The 14699-nt window shown below is 39.8% G+C and overlaps 1 protein-coding gene across 12 annotated transcripts in view; it reads left to right on the top strand.

The window, feature by feature from the left end:
- KLHL13 (kelch like family member 13) overlaps positions 1-14699 on the top strand; it is a 90589-nt gene that overhangs the window by 55729 nt on the left and 20161 nt on the right. For all 12 annotated transcript variants that reach the window (XM_076346885.1, XM_076346887.1, XM_076346889.1 and 9 more), the window contains 3 exons: positions 10484-10625; positions 13753-13885; positions 14134-14330. In XM_076346885.1, the coding sequence (XP_076203000.1) occupies positions 10484-10625; positions 13753-13885; positions 14134-14330 (472 nt within the window). The remainder of the gene's footprint in view (positions 1-10483; positions 10626-13752; positions 13886-14133; positions 14331-14699) is intronic.

Genomic DNA, 14699 nt, shown 5'->3' with positions numbered 1-14699 from the left:
AGTATTAAGCTGCCTAGCTAAAACCATGACTTGCCTTTTGAACACTTAAGACTAAATATAAAGGGCAGAGAATAGGATATGCAGTGTCAGTCCAGCCTAAACTGTGAAACCTGTGAGTGAGTACTGTATTTTACCTTTTTGAATGTCAAGGAAATAAAGTAGTTCTGCTTCTGTAGAAAAAGCTACAAAGCATGTGTATTTGCTTTGCTTTTTCTGTTTTTAATAGTAGGAATCAATAGACTAACACCAACTTTGGCAAAAGTCATCAGAAAACCGTTTCTAATTTAGCATCATTAAACAATCTGAGTCTGCAAATTTAAGCTACAAATGGCTCAATGAATGTAAACCCTTTGTCAAATAGATAAATGTGGATGTGATACTGAGGCTCCCAGAGAGACTAAATACTGTTAGGAACAAAAGCTTTATAGCAATGACTGAGCCAAATATTGCTTTGTTTCTGTGGAAAACAAATTTGAATTAACCAGCAGGCTGTAATTATGCTGCAAACAGCTTGAGACCTCTGATAGTTGTTTAAGAAGGAATTTTGAGGAGAATATTTTCTGTGTGCGTATCCTTGGGAAATCATACTGAAATGGTTGATGATGTTGCTCAGTCCTCTTCTGCTGGCTTTGTGGGACCTAATTTTGCGCTGGCTTTGATCACAGCGTGGCCTTACTTTGAAGTGATACAAAAAGGCTCAAGTGATGTTGGGAGTATCCTCGTTTCTGCATTGTCCTCCTTTCCACCCAGATCCATTGGTGTGTGGAACACCAATCGTGTCTTCAATCATCTGAGTGTTTCTAATAGCTTTCTTCGTTTTTGTTTACATTGTGGGCTTGTGTGCTTGGGCAGAAACTTTTTGTCAAGATGGTGATTGTGTGTTGATGTCCAAAGAGACTTGACTGTATTTAAAAAAAAAAAAGTTAAAGGCTTGACTTTTATGCACTAGTCTCCAACACTTTGCTTCTAGAATAGCTTAAGTAGGTTACCTTGAGCCTGACGCTGGTTGAACAAGGTTCGGTGTCCCTGTCCTTCAAGTCAGTTTGTGGTGGTGGTGTTCCCCTTGTGGCCTTGCTACCCTTGGTGATTGTGCTTGCAGAGCTGCTCAGGCTATGCAGTACTCAGGACAGGCTTCAGTACTTAATTTCCACTTCAGACACCTTCTTAAGGTGATCATTTCAATGAGCATCTCATGCTGTAACTGTGTCCAAACAGCAGTTAAAGTTGGAGACCTACCTGCCTCTGCTTGCTGTCCATGAGCATGTGTCCAGAAATTATCTTTGCCCTTCTCTGCTAATTTTGGGGGTTTGGAAGCCCTATATCCTCCTCTCCTGCTGCCCTTGGCCAGAGCCTTGTGAAAGTAAAATGCCACTTCTCACTGGTTTTCTCTGCTTAATAGAGCCTGGTTTCTGTTCTCCTTTTACAGAACACCCTTAGTTAAGAGGAAAGGTGGAAAATGGATATAGGAACATCTATTTGTTTTTAAATTTAAGAAACAGTAAGTTTTATTTTATGCCTTTCTGCTGGAGTGGAGATTCAGAAGAGCTCAGTGTCAAGTTACTAAACAAATGTTTAAATGTTCTGCTGTTATTGCTGTTCTTCTAATCTATGAACAAGGTCAGGTGTAAAAAGTGAGATATACAAATATAAACATCAGAGCATTGCCCAAGGTGAGCATTATTCTGCACTACCTGCTGTAGCTACTTTTGAAAATCGCACCCACAGTAGTTTAAATGCAGTGTTAATTCACCTGAGGTAAAGGCTTGCAGACTTTGGGTTGTGGTGGCCCCTTTCAAGTAAACAGCATTAAAACAGCATTTTTAAGAAATGCAGTAACCTGATAAATGCAAAGTGTTTCGAGTTACATTACCAGCCTCTAGTTCATCTATTAAAAATACAGCCTTTAAACTGCTCAGTAAAAACAGTGACATCTGAAGCTGATGGCATGGGACTAGTGGTCATAATAAGGAAGGAAAAAAAAAAAAAAGCCATGATTCGTACTCCTAATGGTTTGTGTGTACCAGAGGTTGTTTCAGTCCTGCCTTCCAGCACTGTTCTTGTGTTCATCCTACTCTCAGATCTTTAGCAGCAGCCTGTGTCAGTACCTGTATGCCCCCAAAGCAAGAACTGAAGTTTGCTGAACATGTTGGTTGGTCTTTAAGAGAGGAGCTAACTTGTTCTGTCAACCTATTGGAACAAAAATGACCTTTTGTCTTTGTTTTCTCTTTTAGCTGGAGTCACGTATCTATTTTAAGATGTAAACTTACATTTCCTATAGAAACTTTTTCTGTATTTTTGTAATAAGAAACCATTAACAAATTACAAAACCGGCTAGTTTTACTGGGTTACTGATACCATGAAGGAATTAAGTTAGAAACTCCTGTTAAAAAAATAGTAATAAAAAGATGAGATGTTATTTTAGGGAAGGACAAGTGTAAAAGTAACTTCTTTGCCAGAATAAAGGATTTCCTGAAATTGTATGGGTAGAAGATCCGGAATGGAAGAAATGTGAAATACCGTGATTGTGTAATTTGTTAATCTACATTATATTAATATTTTAATTTCTTAATAGAAGTGTTATGAGATTTTCTTTTATACAATGCTGCCATATCAGTTATGCTTATTGAGCTCCTAGGTGGCCATGTAATTTGGGGAATTCCTAAATTCATTAGTCACGAAGTTCATAATGGGAAGACAGATAGTCAATACTTAAATTATTTTTTGGCAAACTAAGCATACTAAAATACTTTTTGGCAGATTATGCATACAAAGTAAAGAATTATTCTATATCTAATAGTAAATGAAAGTTTCATTGTATTTCACTGGCCCTTTCATTAACAGGTTCATTAGCAAAATACATGTATAGGATAGCCCTGTAATATACCAGATCTTTTGTTAGATCATAAGATAGTAAAGATTTGTCTTGTAATAAGAATATCTTAATATGAAATTGAAATCTGGTTCTTCATTTGCTGATAAATACCAGAGCACTGGCACATGCCAGGAGTGATTGCTGAAGATGCCGTTTACCAGTGACCAGAACACTTGCAGTCATGGTTCACTGGACAGTGATTTGACAGAGAAAATAAGGTTATAATCCTTTCAGAAATAAGCTATTGAGCTTCACCAAACTAGGAATTCACTGTCTGGCCAGTATGGCTTTGGCAAGCTTTTGCTGAGTTATGTAAAGACTGTGGGTTTTAAATACATCAGAGAACATGCACTCTAAAATATCTGTAGCTGTAGGCCGATCTCCTTAATTTGTTTTCAAAGACTGTGTACTATGCTCTGACAATTTCAAACAGATCAATGGTTTACTGATGTAAATTAACAAATCCCCAATAATATTCATAGTTGCCTTGTTTCTGTTGCATCAGAATGAGTTTAATTTCTGAAGAAAACATGATGACAGAATATTGTTTAATTTCATTCCTGCCACTGAGTGCTGTACAAAATGGCAATCCCATATTTGAATATTTTAGTTGATGGTAGAACTTGTCTTAGTTTCCACAGATCCCTGCTTTCATGAGTCACCTGGATGCCTCTGAACTGTTTTAGCAGGTTAATATTTGCTAAATGCTTTAGAAAGCAGTTTGCCTTTGTGAATCATGTAACTCCAGCCAGTTCAAAAATATTTGTCAGTATTTGCTGAGAAGTTCCAGTACTTAAAGCATGTTTTGAAGGAAGGTACAAATTGCAGTTATGCTAGAGGTGTGGACTGCTGTGTTTGTCAGCAAGCCTTCAGGTAAGGATTGAGTGAGTAAGGTTCAGATTCTGGCTCCAACTACGGGGTCTCGTATCCTGTCCCTGGTCACAGGGTTAGTGGCTCTTCTGCTGTATACATAGTTCTGTTTCAACCTTTAAAGTCCGTTCAGAGTTAACATAATTCACTGCGTTTAATCTAGAGAGACTGCATGCAGAATTGGGAGCAGTAATGGACCGAAGTCCTGTAAATGCTTTGGTCAGTCTGTGCGTTTTCAAATTGCATATTTAGTATTCTTCTGAAATACTAAGCTCCCTAATGTTTGTGCCAGTCTAGATATTTACTCATGCCACTTCTTTATATGCAGGTGCTAGCAATTAAACCTAGAAACTCATGAAGACCCATTGAGATGATTTTTCACCTTCCAGTCATCTTTTCATTAACAGAAGTCAAGTGTTCTTGTTGTTACCCCACTATATTTTGTCCTGTGTTGTGATAAGATTTATGGAATTATATACCTGACTAGTACTTAAAAGCCACTGAATTTGTATCTTTCAAATCAATGAAATATTAAATAATACTACTGAATTGTTCCATTTCAACTTTATTTTCTCCACTAGGGTGGTGCTTAGCTATGGTTTTCCTTTGTCTGCGCTATGGAAAAAAAAAACAAAACCCACAAGCAAACCCAAAAAGTCAGTGTAGCTTCTTCACATTAGCTTGGCAAGACTCTTGAACTATTGTAGGTTTTTTTTTTCCATAGCCCAACATCTGGCTTATGGTCGTCTTTCTAGTTCTAAAGTAATTGCTAATTGCACAGATTGTCAAAGAGGGTATTCAGGTACCTTTTAGTAGGTGAACAAGATTAAAAAAAATAGTATCTTTAGAGAGAAAAATAAATGAAAGCTAATCTAGTGGGCAATCATCTACAGAAAGAAAAGTTACTTTTACATCTTTAATGGTAAAAAGCAAAGCTGTTTTCCGTCAAAATTGACAGGAAGTTAGGAAATTAAGATATATAATTAATATCCATATAATGCACACTCCATGCTTCATCGCTACAAAAATACCAGTTGGAAGTACTTGGGGGATTAACTTGGAGTCATGAGAAAAGCACGTTTGGTTACAGTAGCTAGGAAAAAACTATCCTGTGCTTGAAAGGATCAACATAAGGTTAAGAAAGAAAATTCTGAGTGACAGCTTATGCTGTGATTAGCAATTAAGTAACCTCCGGTGCCTTTCTCTGAACTGCGAGCCACTGCTTCCCAGACGTTGCAGAAAGAGTCAGGCAGCTCCTCTGCCTTGCTATTGCAATGTTAATATTCATATCACATTAAACTCCATGATTCCCTTGTTCTTAATACTATAATGTTCAACCCCCTCCAGACCAAGTGTATGCATTGAAAGTGGTGTTAATATCCACATTTAGAGCAACTTGTTGTGAATTATCACTACATGTTATTGTAGTTTTAGCTGTCTCCTCCAACTTTTTTTTTTAACCCTGGTTAAAAATGCTACTACTGCACTTCTTGTTTAATGATTTCTATTGATCAGAACAATAAAATTAATTAGAAAAAAAATGAATTAGCTTTCTTCTTTGGTAGTATGCTTAATTGTGATATACTGTACTTATAATAAAGTAAAAAATCAATATGTTTACATTCATTAGTATCTAATTATTTATAGTGCTTAGCAGACCTATGTTAATGAATGTAAATAATGCCTTTGGTAATTGTCCAAACAAGACAGATGTACTTACTGTGTTTTTGTTGGGAATTCAGTTGGATATAAAGCACGTTACCTGTCTGTTCTGGGTGTGAATGGCAGTTATTTCTGCATACTCACTTTACAGCCCCCCAAACAGAAGTTATATTCTGAATAGTTTAAAATTTCTTTGCAGGGCAGTTTGAAATTACTCTCGTTGTATATGATACAGTGCTTGGGTTTTGCTGTTTCTTTGTGTAATGGTATCAACACAGTGTGTAAGAGCTGCTGCATTTTCACTTTGTCTTACAAAGACAGGTTTCTCTTGTTGTGTGAAGATAAATGTTGAAACTGGTACAAAGCCAAGGACAAACTCATAATTTCTGGTCATTCCGGGAGCGCGCTCTTACCCTCTGTGCATGTCACAAGGCTGGGATTCAGGGGATCAGTGCGCTGTTGCCAGGTCTTATTGCTGACTTGCATTGTAACTTCTGCCAAAACCAGCTCCTGAATGTCACTTTCTGCATGATGGGAGAGGTGCTCTGCCTTCCTACACTGTTAAGCTGTAGGTAAAAAAGGTGGTGTATTTTAAAAACAGAAGAAAACCACAATTTTTAAAATGTCATAGTTGTTTAGATATGAAGCAAAAACCAGTATAGGAGTAATATAATTTGGTTATCTTTAAGTTTATTCTCATGGAGTCATATGCAGCCAAGTTAATGTTTGAGGCTAGAACTGTAACATTTATATTCTGGTGGATTTTTATAGTGTGGAAGTTTGCAATTTTTAATGTCTAATTTGCATACACAAGTTCCTGTACGTACGTAACAGCAAATATGGAAAAGAAATAGTGAAAATCTCCTCTGCAGAAGAGCATCAAGTTGTGAGCTGCTGAGCTTATATGTGTGATACAGGTATTAGAGAACTACCTATTATGTACTGAAAATCATAGGATCGTTTAGGTTGGAAAAGACCCTTAAGATCATCGAGTCCAACCATTAACCTAGCACTGCCAAGTCCACCACTAAACCATGTCCCTAAGCACCACATCTACATGTCTTTTAAATACCTCCAGGGATGGGGACTCAACCACTTCCCTGGGCAGCCTGTTCCAATGCTTGACAACCTTTTCCATGAAGAAATTTTTCCTCACGTCCAATCTAAACCTCCCCTGGCACAACTTGAGGCCATTTCCTCTTGTCCTATCGCTTGTTACTTGGGAGAAGAGACTGACACCCACCTCACTACAACCTCCTGTCAGGTAGTTGTAGAGAGCGATGAGGTCTCCCCTCAGCCTCCTTTTCTCCAGGCTAAACAACCCCAGTTCCCTCAGCCGCTCCTCAGAAGACTTGTTCTCCAGACCCCTCACCAGCCTCGTTGCCCTTCTCTGGACACGCTCCAGCACCTCAATGTCCTTCTTGTAGTGAGGGGCCCAAAACTGAACACAGTATTCGAGGTGCGGCCTCACCAGGGCCGAGTACAGGGGCACGATCGCTTCCCTGCTCCTGCTGGCCACACTATTTCTGATACAGGCCAGGATGCCATTGGCCTTCTTGGCCGCCTGGGCACACTGCCGGCTCATGTTCAGCCGGCTGTCGACCAACACCCCCAGGTCCTTTTCTGCCAGGCAGCTTTCCAGCCACTCTTCCCCAAGCCTGTAGCGCTGCATGGGGTTGTTGTGGCCGAAGTGCAGGACCCGGCACTTGGCCTTGTTGAACCTCATACAGTTGCCCTCGGCCCATCAATCCATCCTGTCCAGGTCCCTCTGCAGAGCCTTCCTACCCTCGAGCAGATCAGCACTCCCGCCCAACTTGGTGTCATCTGCAAACTTACTGAGGGTGCACTCAATCCCCTCATCCAGATCATTGATAAAGATACTAAAGAGAACTGGCCCTGATACTGAGCCCTGGGGAACACCACTTGTGACCAGCCGCCAACTGGATGTAACTCCATTCACCACAACTCTCTGGGCCCGGCTGTCTAGCCAGTTTTCTTACCCAGCGAAGAGTACACCTATCTAAGCCATGAGCAGCCAGTTTCTCCAGAAGAATGCTGTGGGAAACGGTGTCAAAGGCTTTACTAAAGTCCAGGTAGACCACATCCACAGCCTTTCCCTCATCCACTAAGCAGGTCACCTTGTTATAGAAGGAGATAAGGTTAGTCAGGCAGGATCTGCCTTTCATAAATCCATGCTGACTGGGCCTTATCACCTGGTTGTCCTGTATGTGCCATGTGATGGCACTCAAGATTGATCTGCTCTATAACCTTCCCTGGCACTGAGGTCAGACTGACAGACCTGTAGTTCCCCGGATCTTCCTTCTGGCCCTTCTTGTAGATGGATGTCACATTTGCTAACCTCTAGTCAACTGGGACCTCCCCAGTTAGCCAGGACTGCTGATAAAGGATGGAAAGTGGCTTGGTGAGCACTTCCGCCAGCTCCCTCAGTACCCTTGGGTGGATCCCATCTGGCCCCGTAGACTTCTGTGTGTCGAAGTGGTGTAGCAGGTCGCTAAGCATTTCCCCTTGGGTTATGGGGGCTTCATTCTGCTCCTCGTCCCTGTCTTCCAGCTCAGGGGGCTGGGTACCTGGAGAACATGTAGGGGAAATAACTGCTTATAGCCACACCTGGCATGTCGAATCCATACTTTTAAGTATTGCAAGTATTTTGAAATATATTGTATTCTCTCTCTTGGCTGTGCTGTTGTAACAAGGCATCGCATGCTATAGAGGACCTCTTAGGACAAAGCTTGGGAAGTTGTACGTGATGTGGCCTGTTCAGAAAAATGCTTCCATTATCGCTGCCATTCCTGGAATAAATGAATCATGGTCAAGGTCTTTGCCTTCATTTGTAAAACTTATGAAGTATGCTGGCTGCCGGGAAATAAAGTAGCATGGTGTATGTGGCAAACATGGTAAAAAGTCTACTCCAAATGGCCAAGGAAGTTGGTTTACTTGTACGTTTCTTTTCCTAATGATTTTACCAGATGTGTACATCTTCTGTTTTCTTTTGAGTTTAGAAAAAGTCTTTTAAAAGCCCCTTCATATAATGGCTATCTGATCTGACATTTCAGGAAGATCTTTCAAGAGCAAATACAGTCAGATTCATGCTAGTTGAATCTGCGGTTCCTTCCCACCCACGCTTACAAGTCTCCCCGCATTATTTTAGATTTCTTCTTAGAAAGACATGTACAGATTTAGAGACTGGGTGTCCTTTGAAATTATGTTAGACTCTTTCCTTGATGTGATTGTATTAAAACTAAAACAAACCAACACCATCACCCCCAAAACACCCTAGAACAAAGTGAACGAAAATATTTTGGGTCACGAGCTAACAACTGCTTTGCTGCTGTGTTACATTGTTGTATGCATTTGTTGGATGCCAAAGATAGTTTGGAGAGCACTTTTCTAAGGTACACCCTGTAAAACTTTATTTAAATTACACTCGGGATTTGTTTTATAAAATAGAGATAATTCTGTTTCAAAAATGACACAATTCTTGCATGCTGCAGTACATCCACAATTATTGATTTTTTCAGATGTCTAATTATTGGGTTGCTAAATTAGAAGTCAAAGCTATTTAGATGTACCCTTGTTCCTACAATCTGTTGTTACGTCTGTGTGCATAAAATCTCACTGTTTCAAACCCATGTACGCTGCTGAATGGTGAATTTGTTTTGACTATGTTTTCATAGCTGACCTTATGTACTCATGGGTTTGAACAAGGCACATCAGTGCTATCAGGGTAATGTGTGAGTTTCAGAAACTGCTCTATGTAGTCCATGTACCCAAAGAAGGTAGGGGTAAATATTTTTAAAAAAAAGAAACAAAACTTTTTTTGGGGAAAAAATTTTATGAAAATTATTTTTCATCCACAAATTCCAAATTTGTCCTTACATAGTGATCGCAGTCAAAATTGGAGCGGGGGAGGAGGATTTAAGCATATTCTTGTCACTTATTTAAAGTAATTTCTGAAATTAGTTTGGAGGCCAATGTTGTAATCTGCACGTTTAAAATTTGGAAAACTTTTTGTATCTGAGATTTGCAGCAATTATGTCAAACTGCTATGAATCTTTTTTGAAACATGGAGTCTTTATTAATAATGAAGATGCCCTCATTTGTGGATTAACAGTTTATGTTTGTTAATTAATGTTGTGTATATATGCATTATACCGCTATGCATGCTAATAGGTAGTACATTAGATCATGGAAATTACAGGAACTAGTTATTGTTAATATTTCTGGAGATGAAATTTATTTACATTTTATAATAATCACAGGTTAGGGTAGTTAGAATCTCATATGCATATCTCTTTATGTAAACCTAATTTACATCTCAAGATTAAAATGGAAGGCTAATAATAGTGCAGTAATTCTTTAACAGTTCTACCTAAAATTAGCCCTTCCTATCTAGATTTGGACAGTAATTGCTTGGAATCAAAAACATAAGTATTGACTTCACACTAACAAATCTTAAATTAAAATTATGAAATGGTTGCCTGCAGTAGCAATATTCTGGATCTCATGTCCTAAAGGAGTTCTTCTAGTTGTGTGTTTCTAAAGGTAGCTTAAAGTTACAGCTTGAAACTCCACTATGTATATTTACTATTTTATGTTCGTAGTTGAGCAAGATAATGCAAGTCATAAGAATGAAATTATTGAACTTTAAAATTACACTTAAGAGCTTCAATCTTTTAGCTTTCCTTGGCAATCTGGTAAGATACTTGATTTTGAAAACTGGATGAAACCCCTGCAAGCATCCTGCAATACTGGAAGCACACATAGAAATAAAATAGTGTGCAAGTGTCTTAATCAGGGAGGTGGGGGTGGAAGGAAATGGAAAAATTTATTAGCGGAAAATTAAGTTTTTGAAGTTACACTGTTTCAGAGACTGTTAACGCTTCACTTTCTTAGATTAGCTGAAGGGAGCTACTAAAGAGTGATTCCGTCACCTGCTGATTTTTGACCTATAGCCTCTATGCTGTTACATTTCATCCCAGAAGACTGTGGTTTTAATACACAAGAGCACTGAATGAAAATGAGTTTGGTCTTAAGGTTTCTTTGTTCTAATCTTCTTAGATCTCTGGTGGAAGAGGAGGATCCTCATATGAAAGTATCTCTTGGTAGCAGCGATATGGGCATCTCTGCCCATCTACAGTCTTCTAAGACAGGGACCACAAGATTTTTCACCAGCAATACTCACAGTTCTGTGGTGTTACAGGTAATTAAATGTTTTTGTGTCAATATTGATCTGTACTGAGAATTTTGGCTGCTCTAAACAATGCCTCCACTCAATAGACTTTATCAGACTAGTAATTCCTAAAAAGCCTCAAAAAAAATGCATGTTAGTGTGCTGTGGCTGACAATGCCCCCAAGCAGGCATGGCTTGTAACTTCTTTTCCTGCGAGTTAAAGGTTCGACTTTTAGCAACAGCTTGGAAAAAAACCTTGGCCTTTTCTTTGGGTTGTATTCCTGTCCACTCTCAACTTCTAAGAGGTAGTATCGTTTAAACTATGAAGTGACAGCTGTATCAAAGCAGCTCACTTGAATATAATCATGTAATTATGTTAGGCAAACACTTGTACCGCTTCCTGTGTGAAAGCTGCCTTAGGGATGTGAGTGATGCTCCTTCTTCATGTCCCTAAGATGGCAGAGCTCTGCCAGGTTTGGTGTAACACCCTGTGCTGGGTCTGACTGTATGGCACTACCATATGTTAGAACAGATAAAAATGTTATCCTCTCTGAAGCTTTAAGAATTTAAAAGTAAAGTCATTTTATCTTCTCGTTTCTGCTGGAGCTTTTATATGCCATACAGAGTCAAGCTTACAGCTTGCATAGCTCTTGCTACCTTCCAGTGCAGTCTTTCTCAGGAATGCAGACGACTTCTGTATGGCATGACTCCTTGGAGAACCACCACTTATTTTTTCAATTTGCTGCTGTGGTGGGTTGACCCTGGCTGGATGCCAGGTGCCCACCAAAGCCGCTCTATCACCCCCCCTCCTAAGCTGGACAGGGGAGAGAAAATAATAACAAAAGGCTCGTGGACAGTGAGATCACTCGGATTACCGCTACGAGCGAAACAGACTCGACTTGGGGAAATTAGTTTAATTTATTACCAATCAAAATGAGGGTAGGATAATGTGAAATAAAAGCTAAATCTTAAAACACCTTCCGTCCACCCCTCCCTTCTTCCCAGGCTCAACTTTACTCCCAAATTCTCTACCTCCTCACTCCCAGTGGTGCAGGGTGATGGGGAACGGGGGTTGCGGTCAGTTCATCACATGTTGTCTCTGCTGCTCCTTCCTCCTCAGGGGGAGGACTCCTCACACTCTTCCCCTGCTTCAGCGTGGGGCCCCTCCCACGGGAGACAGTTCTCCACGAACTTCTCCTATGTGAGTCCTTCCCACAGGCTGTGGTTCTTCACGAACTGCTCCAGTGTGGGTCCCTTCCACAGGGTGCAGTCCTTCAGGAACAGACTGCTCCAGTGTGGGTCCCCCACAGCTCCTGCCAGGAGCCTGCTCCAGCAGGGGCTCTCCACGGGGTCGCAGCCTCCTTCGGGTGCATCCACCTGCTCTGGCGTGGGGTCCTCCACGGGCTGCAGGTGGATATCTGCTCCACCGTTAACCTCCACGGGCTGCAGGGGGACAGCCTGCCTCACCGTGGTCTTCACCATGGGCTGCAGGGGAATCTCTGCTCCGGTGCCTGGAGCGCCTCCTCCCCCTCCTTCTTCACTGACCTTGGTGTCTGCAGAGTTGTTTCCCTCACATATTCTCAATTTTCTCTTCCGCTGCAGTTGAACAGTTCTGTTGGTTTTTTTTTTGTCCCCCCCCCATCCCGTCCCCGTCCCCCCCCTTCTTAAATACGTTCTCCCAGAGGCGCTACCACCGTCGCTGACGGGCTCGGCCTTGGCCAGCAGTGGGTCTGTCTTGGAGCCGGCTGGCATTGTCTCTATCGGACATAGGGGAAGCTCCTAGCAGCTTCTCACAGAAGCCCCCCCCCCACCAAAACCTTGCCATGCAAACCCAATACAGCTGCCTAAATGGATTGCCTAAGTTTTAGGACAACAAAATTGACTTTTTTTTTTTTTTTTTTAAATTCAGAGAAGCTAGTGATTCTTTTGTTTTAGTTTCTAAGGCTTGGGCGTCTGCGCATAGCTCTCCCTCGTTTGAACACTAGGTAAAGTGTTCAGAGCTTATTTCCTCTTCAATTTTTTTCTTCAAAATTTGAGCAAATGGAGAACTGGTAGTTGTAAAGCCTTGTTTGTAGAAACTACATGCAGGTCATCTGAGTCATTGAAATACATTAGTTTTATATAATCCTGTGTTTGGCTTCTGATTTATTGGAGCTAATACTCATTCTTTTGTTTGCACTCTGTTCTTTTCTGTGCGACAAATTTGAATGTTCATTTCTACTTACCTTTGCAGTTTTAAAAATAAAGCCTTGCTTTAAGATATCTTAAATTTTAAACCATGCGGGCTGATGCCAAGACTTCTCTAAGTGTTACATCTATAAAGACAATAATTATTTTCTTGTTAGTACTAGAAAAACATCAGACATGCCTGGTTGAAGGAAGTTGTTTTATGTTTGAGCTTCTGTTCTGCAGTGTGTGAAGGAGGCGAGTATTTGGGTGGAGGAGGTGAAGGAGGCGAGTATCCCCAACCGGGCATATCTTCAGAGGAAAATCTTACTCTAGGTTGCTGTTGTAGTTGACCTTCTTTTTTATTACGTTTAGCCATTATAAGTAATTCAGAAAAGATCAGATATATAATGTGAGCTTGTTTTGGAGTTTTTGCCATGTAAACTTCGGTAATAAATTTGATAATCATAGAACCAGGTGACAGCTTTCCTTTCAGGCCCCAATATTTTGCAGCCTTTTAGGTTGCAAAGCACTGAAACTGATGTGGAACAGAAAATATAGAATGCATATGTGTCCAGAAAAGGTAGGTCCAAAAAAGATTATCAGTCCCTACCTGAAACAGTTGCTGGAATGCAAGCTTACAAAACAAACTCCTTCTTGAAAATAACTTAATTAGCAGGATAAAGCTACTTTCTAAGGTCCAGTGTGCTTTGCATTCTTCAGCCATTTCTGGACAGTAACAATTATTCTGCTTGTTTTCCAATGAATAATTATCATTGAATATATTAGAGATAATGGTTGTAAGATGACAAATTATTTCTTAATGACTTTTTGGAACTACAGATATATACATATATATGTGTGTGTATATATATATATAGATATGTATATAGATACATAAAGTAAGTAAGTATTTACATAAGGGAAACGAAAGAAATTCCTACTCTCCTCCCAGATCAAATGGATGCTTCGCATTCTGCTCTTTTTGCAGGGTTTTGACCAACTGCGAGTGGAGGGTTTGCTTTGTGATGTGACGCTTGTTCCAGGAGATGGTGACGAAGTGTTTCCTGTTCACAGAGCAATGATGGCTTCTGCAAGTGATTACTTCAAGGCTATGTTCACAGGTGGTGTTTTTGTTAAAATAATGCATACTGCTATCTCCAAATTGCCATTTTTGGACACTCAGACACATGTTCAGTGTTGTGTGTGAATCAGCCCAGGACTGCAAACAACTATGTAGTTGTACACTCTCTACTGTCGCATATGGGTTTTTAAATTAAACTTTTAAATTATTTTAATTTTGTATAAGTGTATGAAATTATTTCAACCCAATCAAAATTATCATATAAACTTACCTACATGTCTTTTTCAGGAGGAATGAAGGAACAGGATTTAATGTGCATTAAGCTTCATGGTGTGAACAAAATAGGCCTAAAGAAGATCATTGATTTCATTTATACTGCAAAACTTTCCCTTAACATGGACAACCTTCAGGACACTTTGGAAGCTGCCAGTTTTTTGCAGATTTTACCTGTTTTGGACTTCTGTAAAGTGTTTCTTATCTCTGGGGTAAGACTTACTACTTGTTTCACATTTAAAATGATTAAGGCCTTGGTTTGTTGGTTTGGTTTTTTTTTTTAGTAAGAACAATGACTATGTAATAGTCAAAAGTTAAATCTAAAAGTTGCCATTATTCGTAATTTGGATTCACAGAGAACGTTTGCTTTGTAATTTTCTTGAAAGTCTTTTTTCTTCTGAGTATTATGTACAGTGTGAGTTTGATATAAATGTTATACCACATAAAAATTCTTCTAATTCCTAAGCGTATTGCAGTGATGATAATCATAGTTCCCAGATTCCTTACTGGATTTCTTAGTTCATGCCCTCACACTCTATATCCTTCCATAAGAAAGCTACTTGGTGAGTTAAACTGAAAAA

The sequence above is a fragment of the Aptenodytes patagonicus genome, chromosome 9 (assembly GCF_965638725.1).
Source record: "Aptenodytes patagonicus chromosome 9, bAptPat1.pri.cur, whole genome shotgun sequence".
NCBI classification, from domain to species: domain Eukaryota; kingdom Metazoa; phylum Chordata; class Aves; order Sphenisciformes; family Spheniscidae; genus Aptenodytes; species Aptenodytes patagonicus.
The sequence above is the reverse complement of the archived record's forward strand: the minus strand, read 5'-3'. Positions and strand labels throughout refer to the sequence as shown.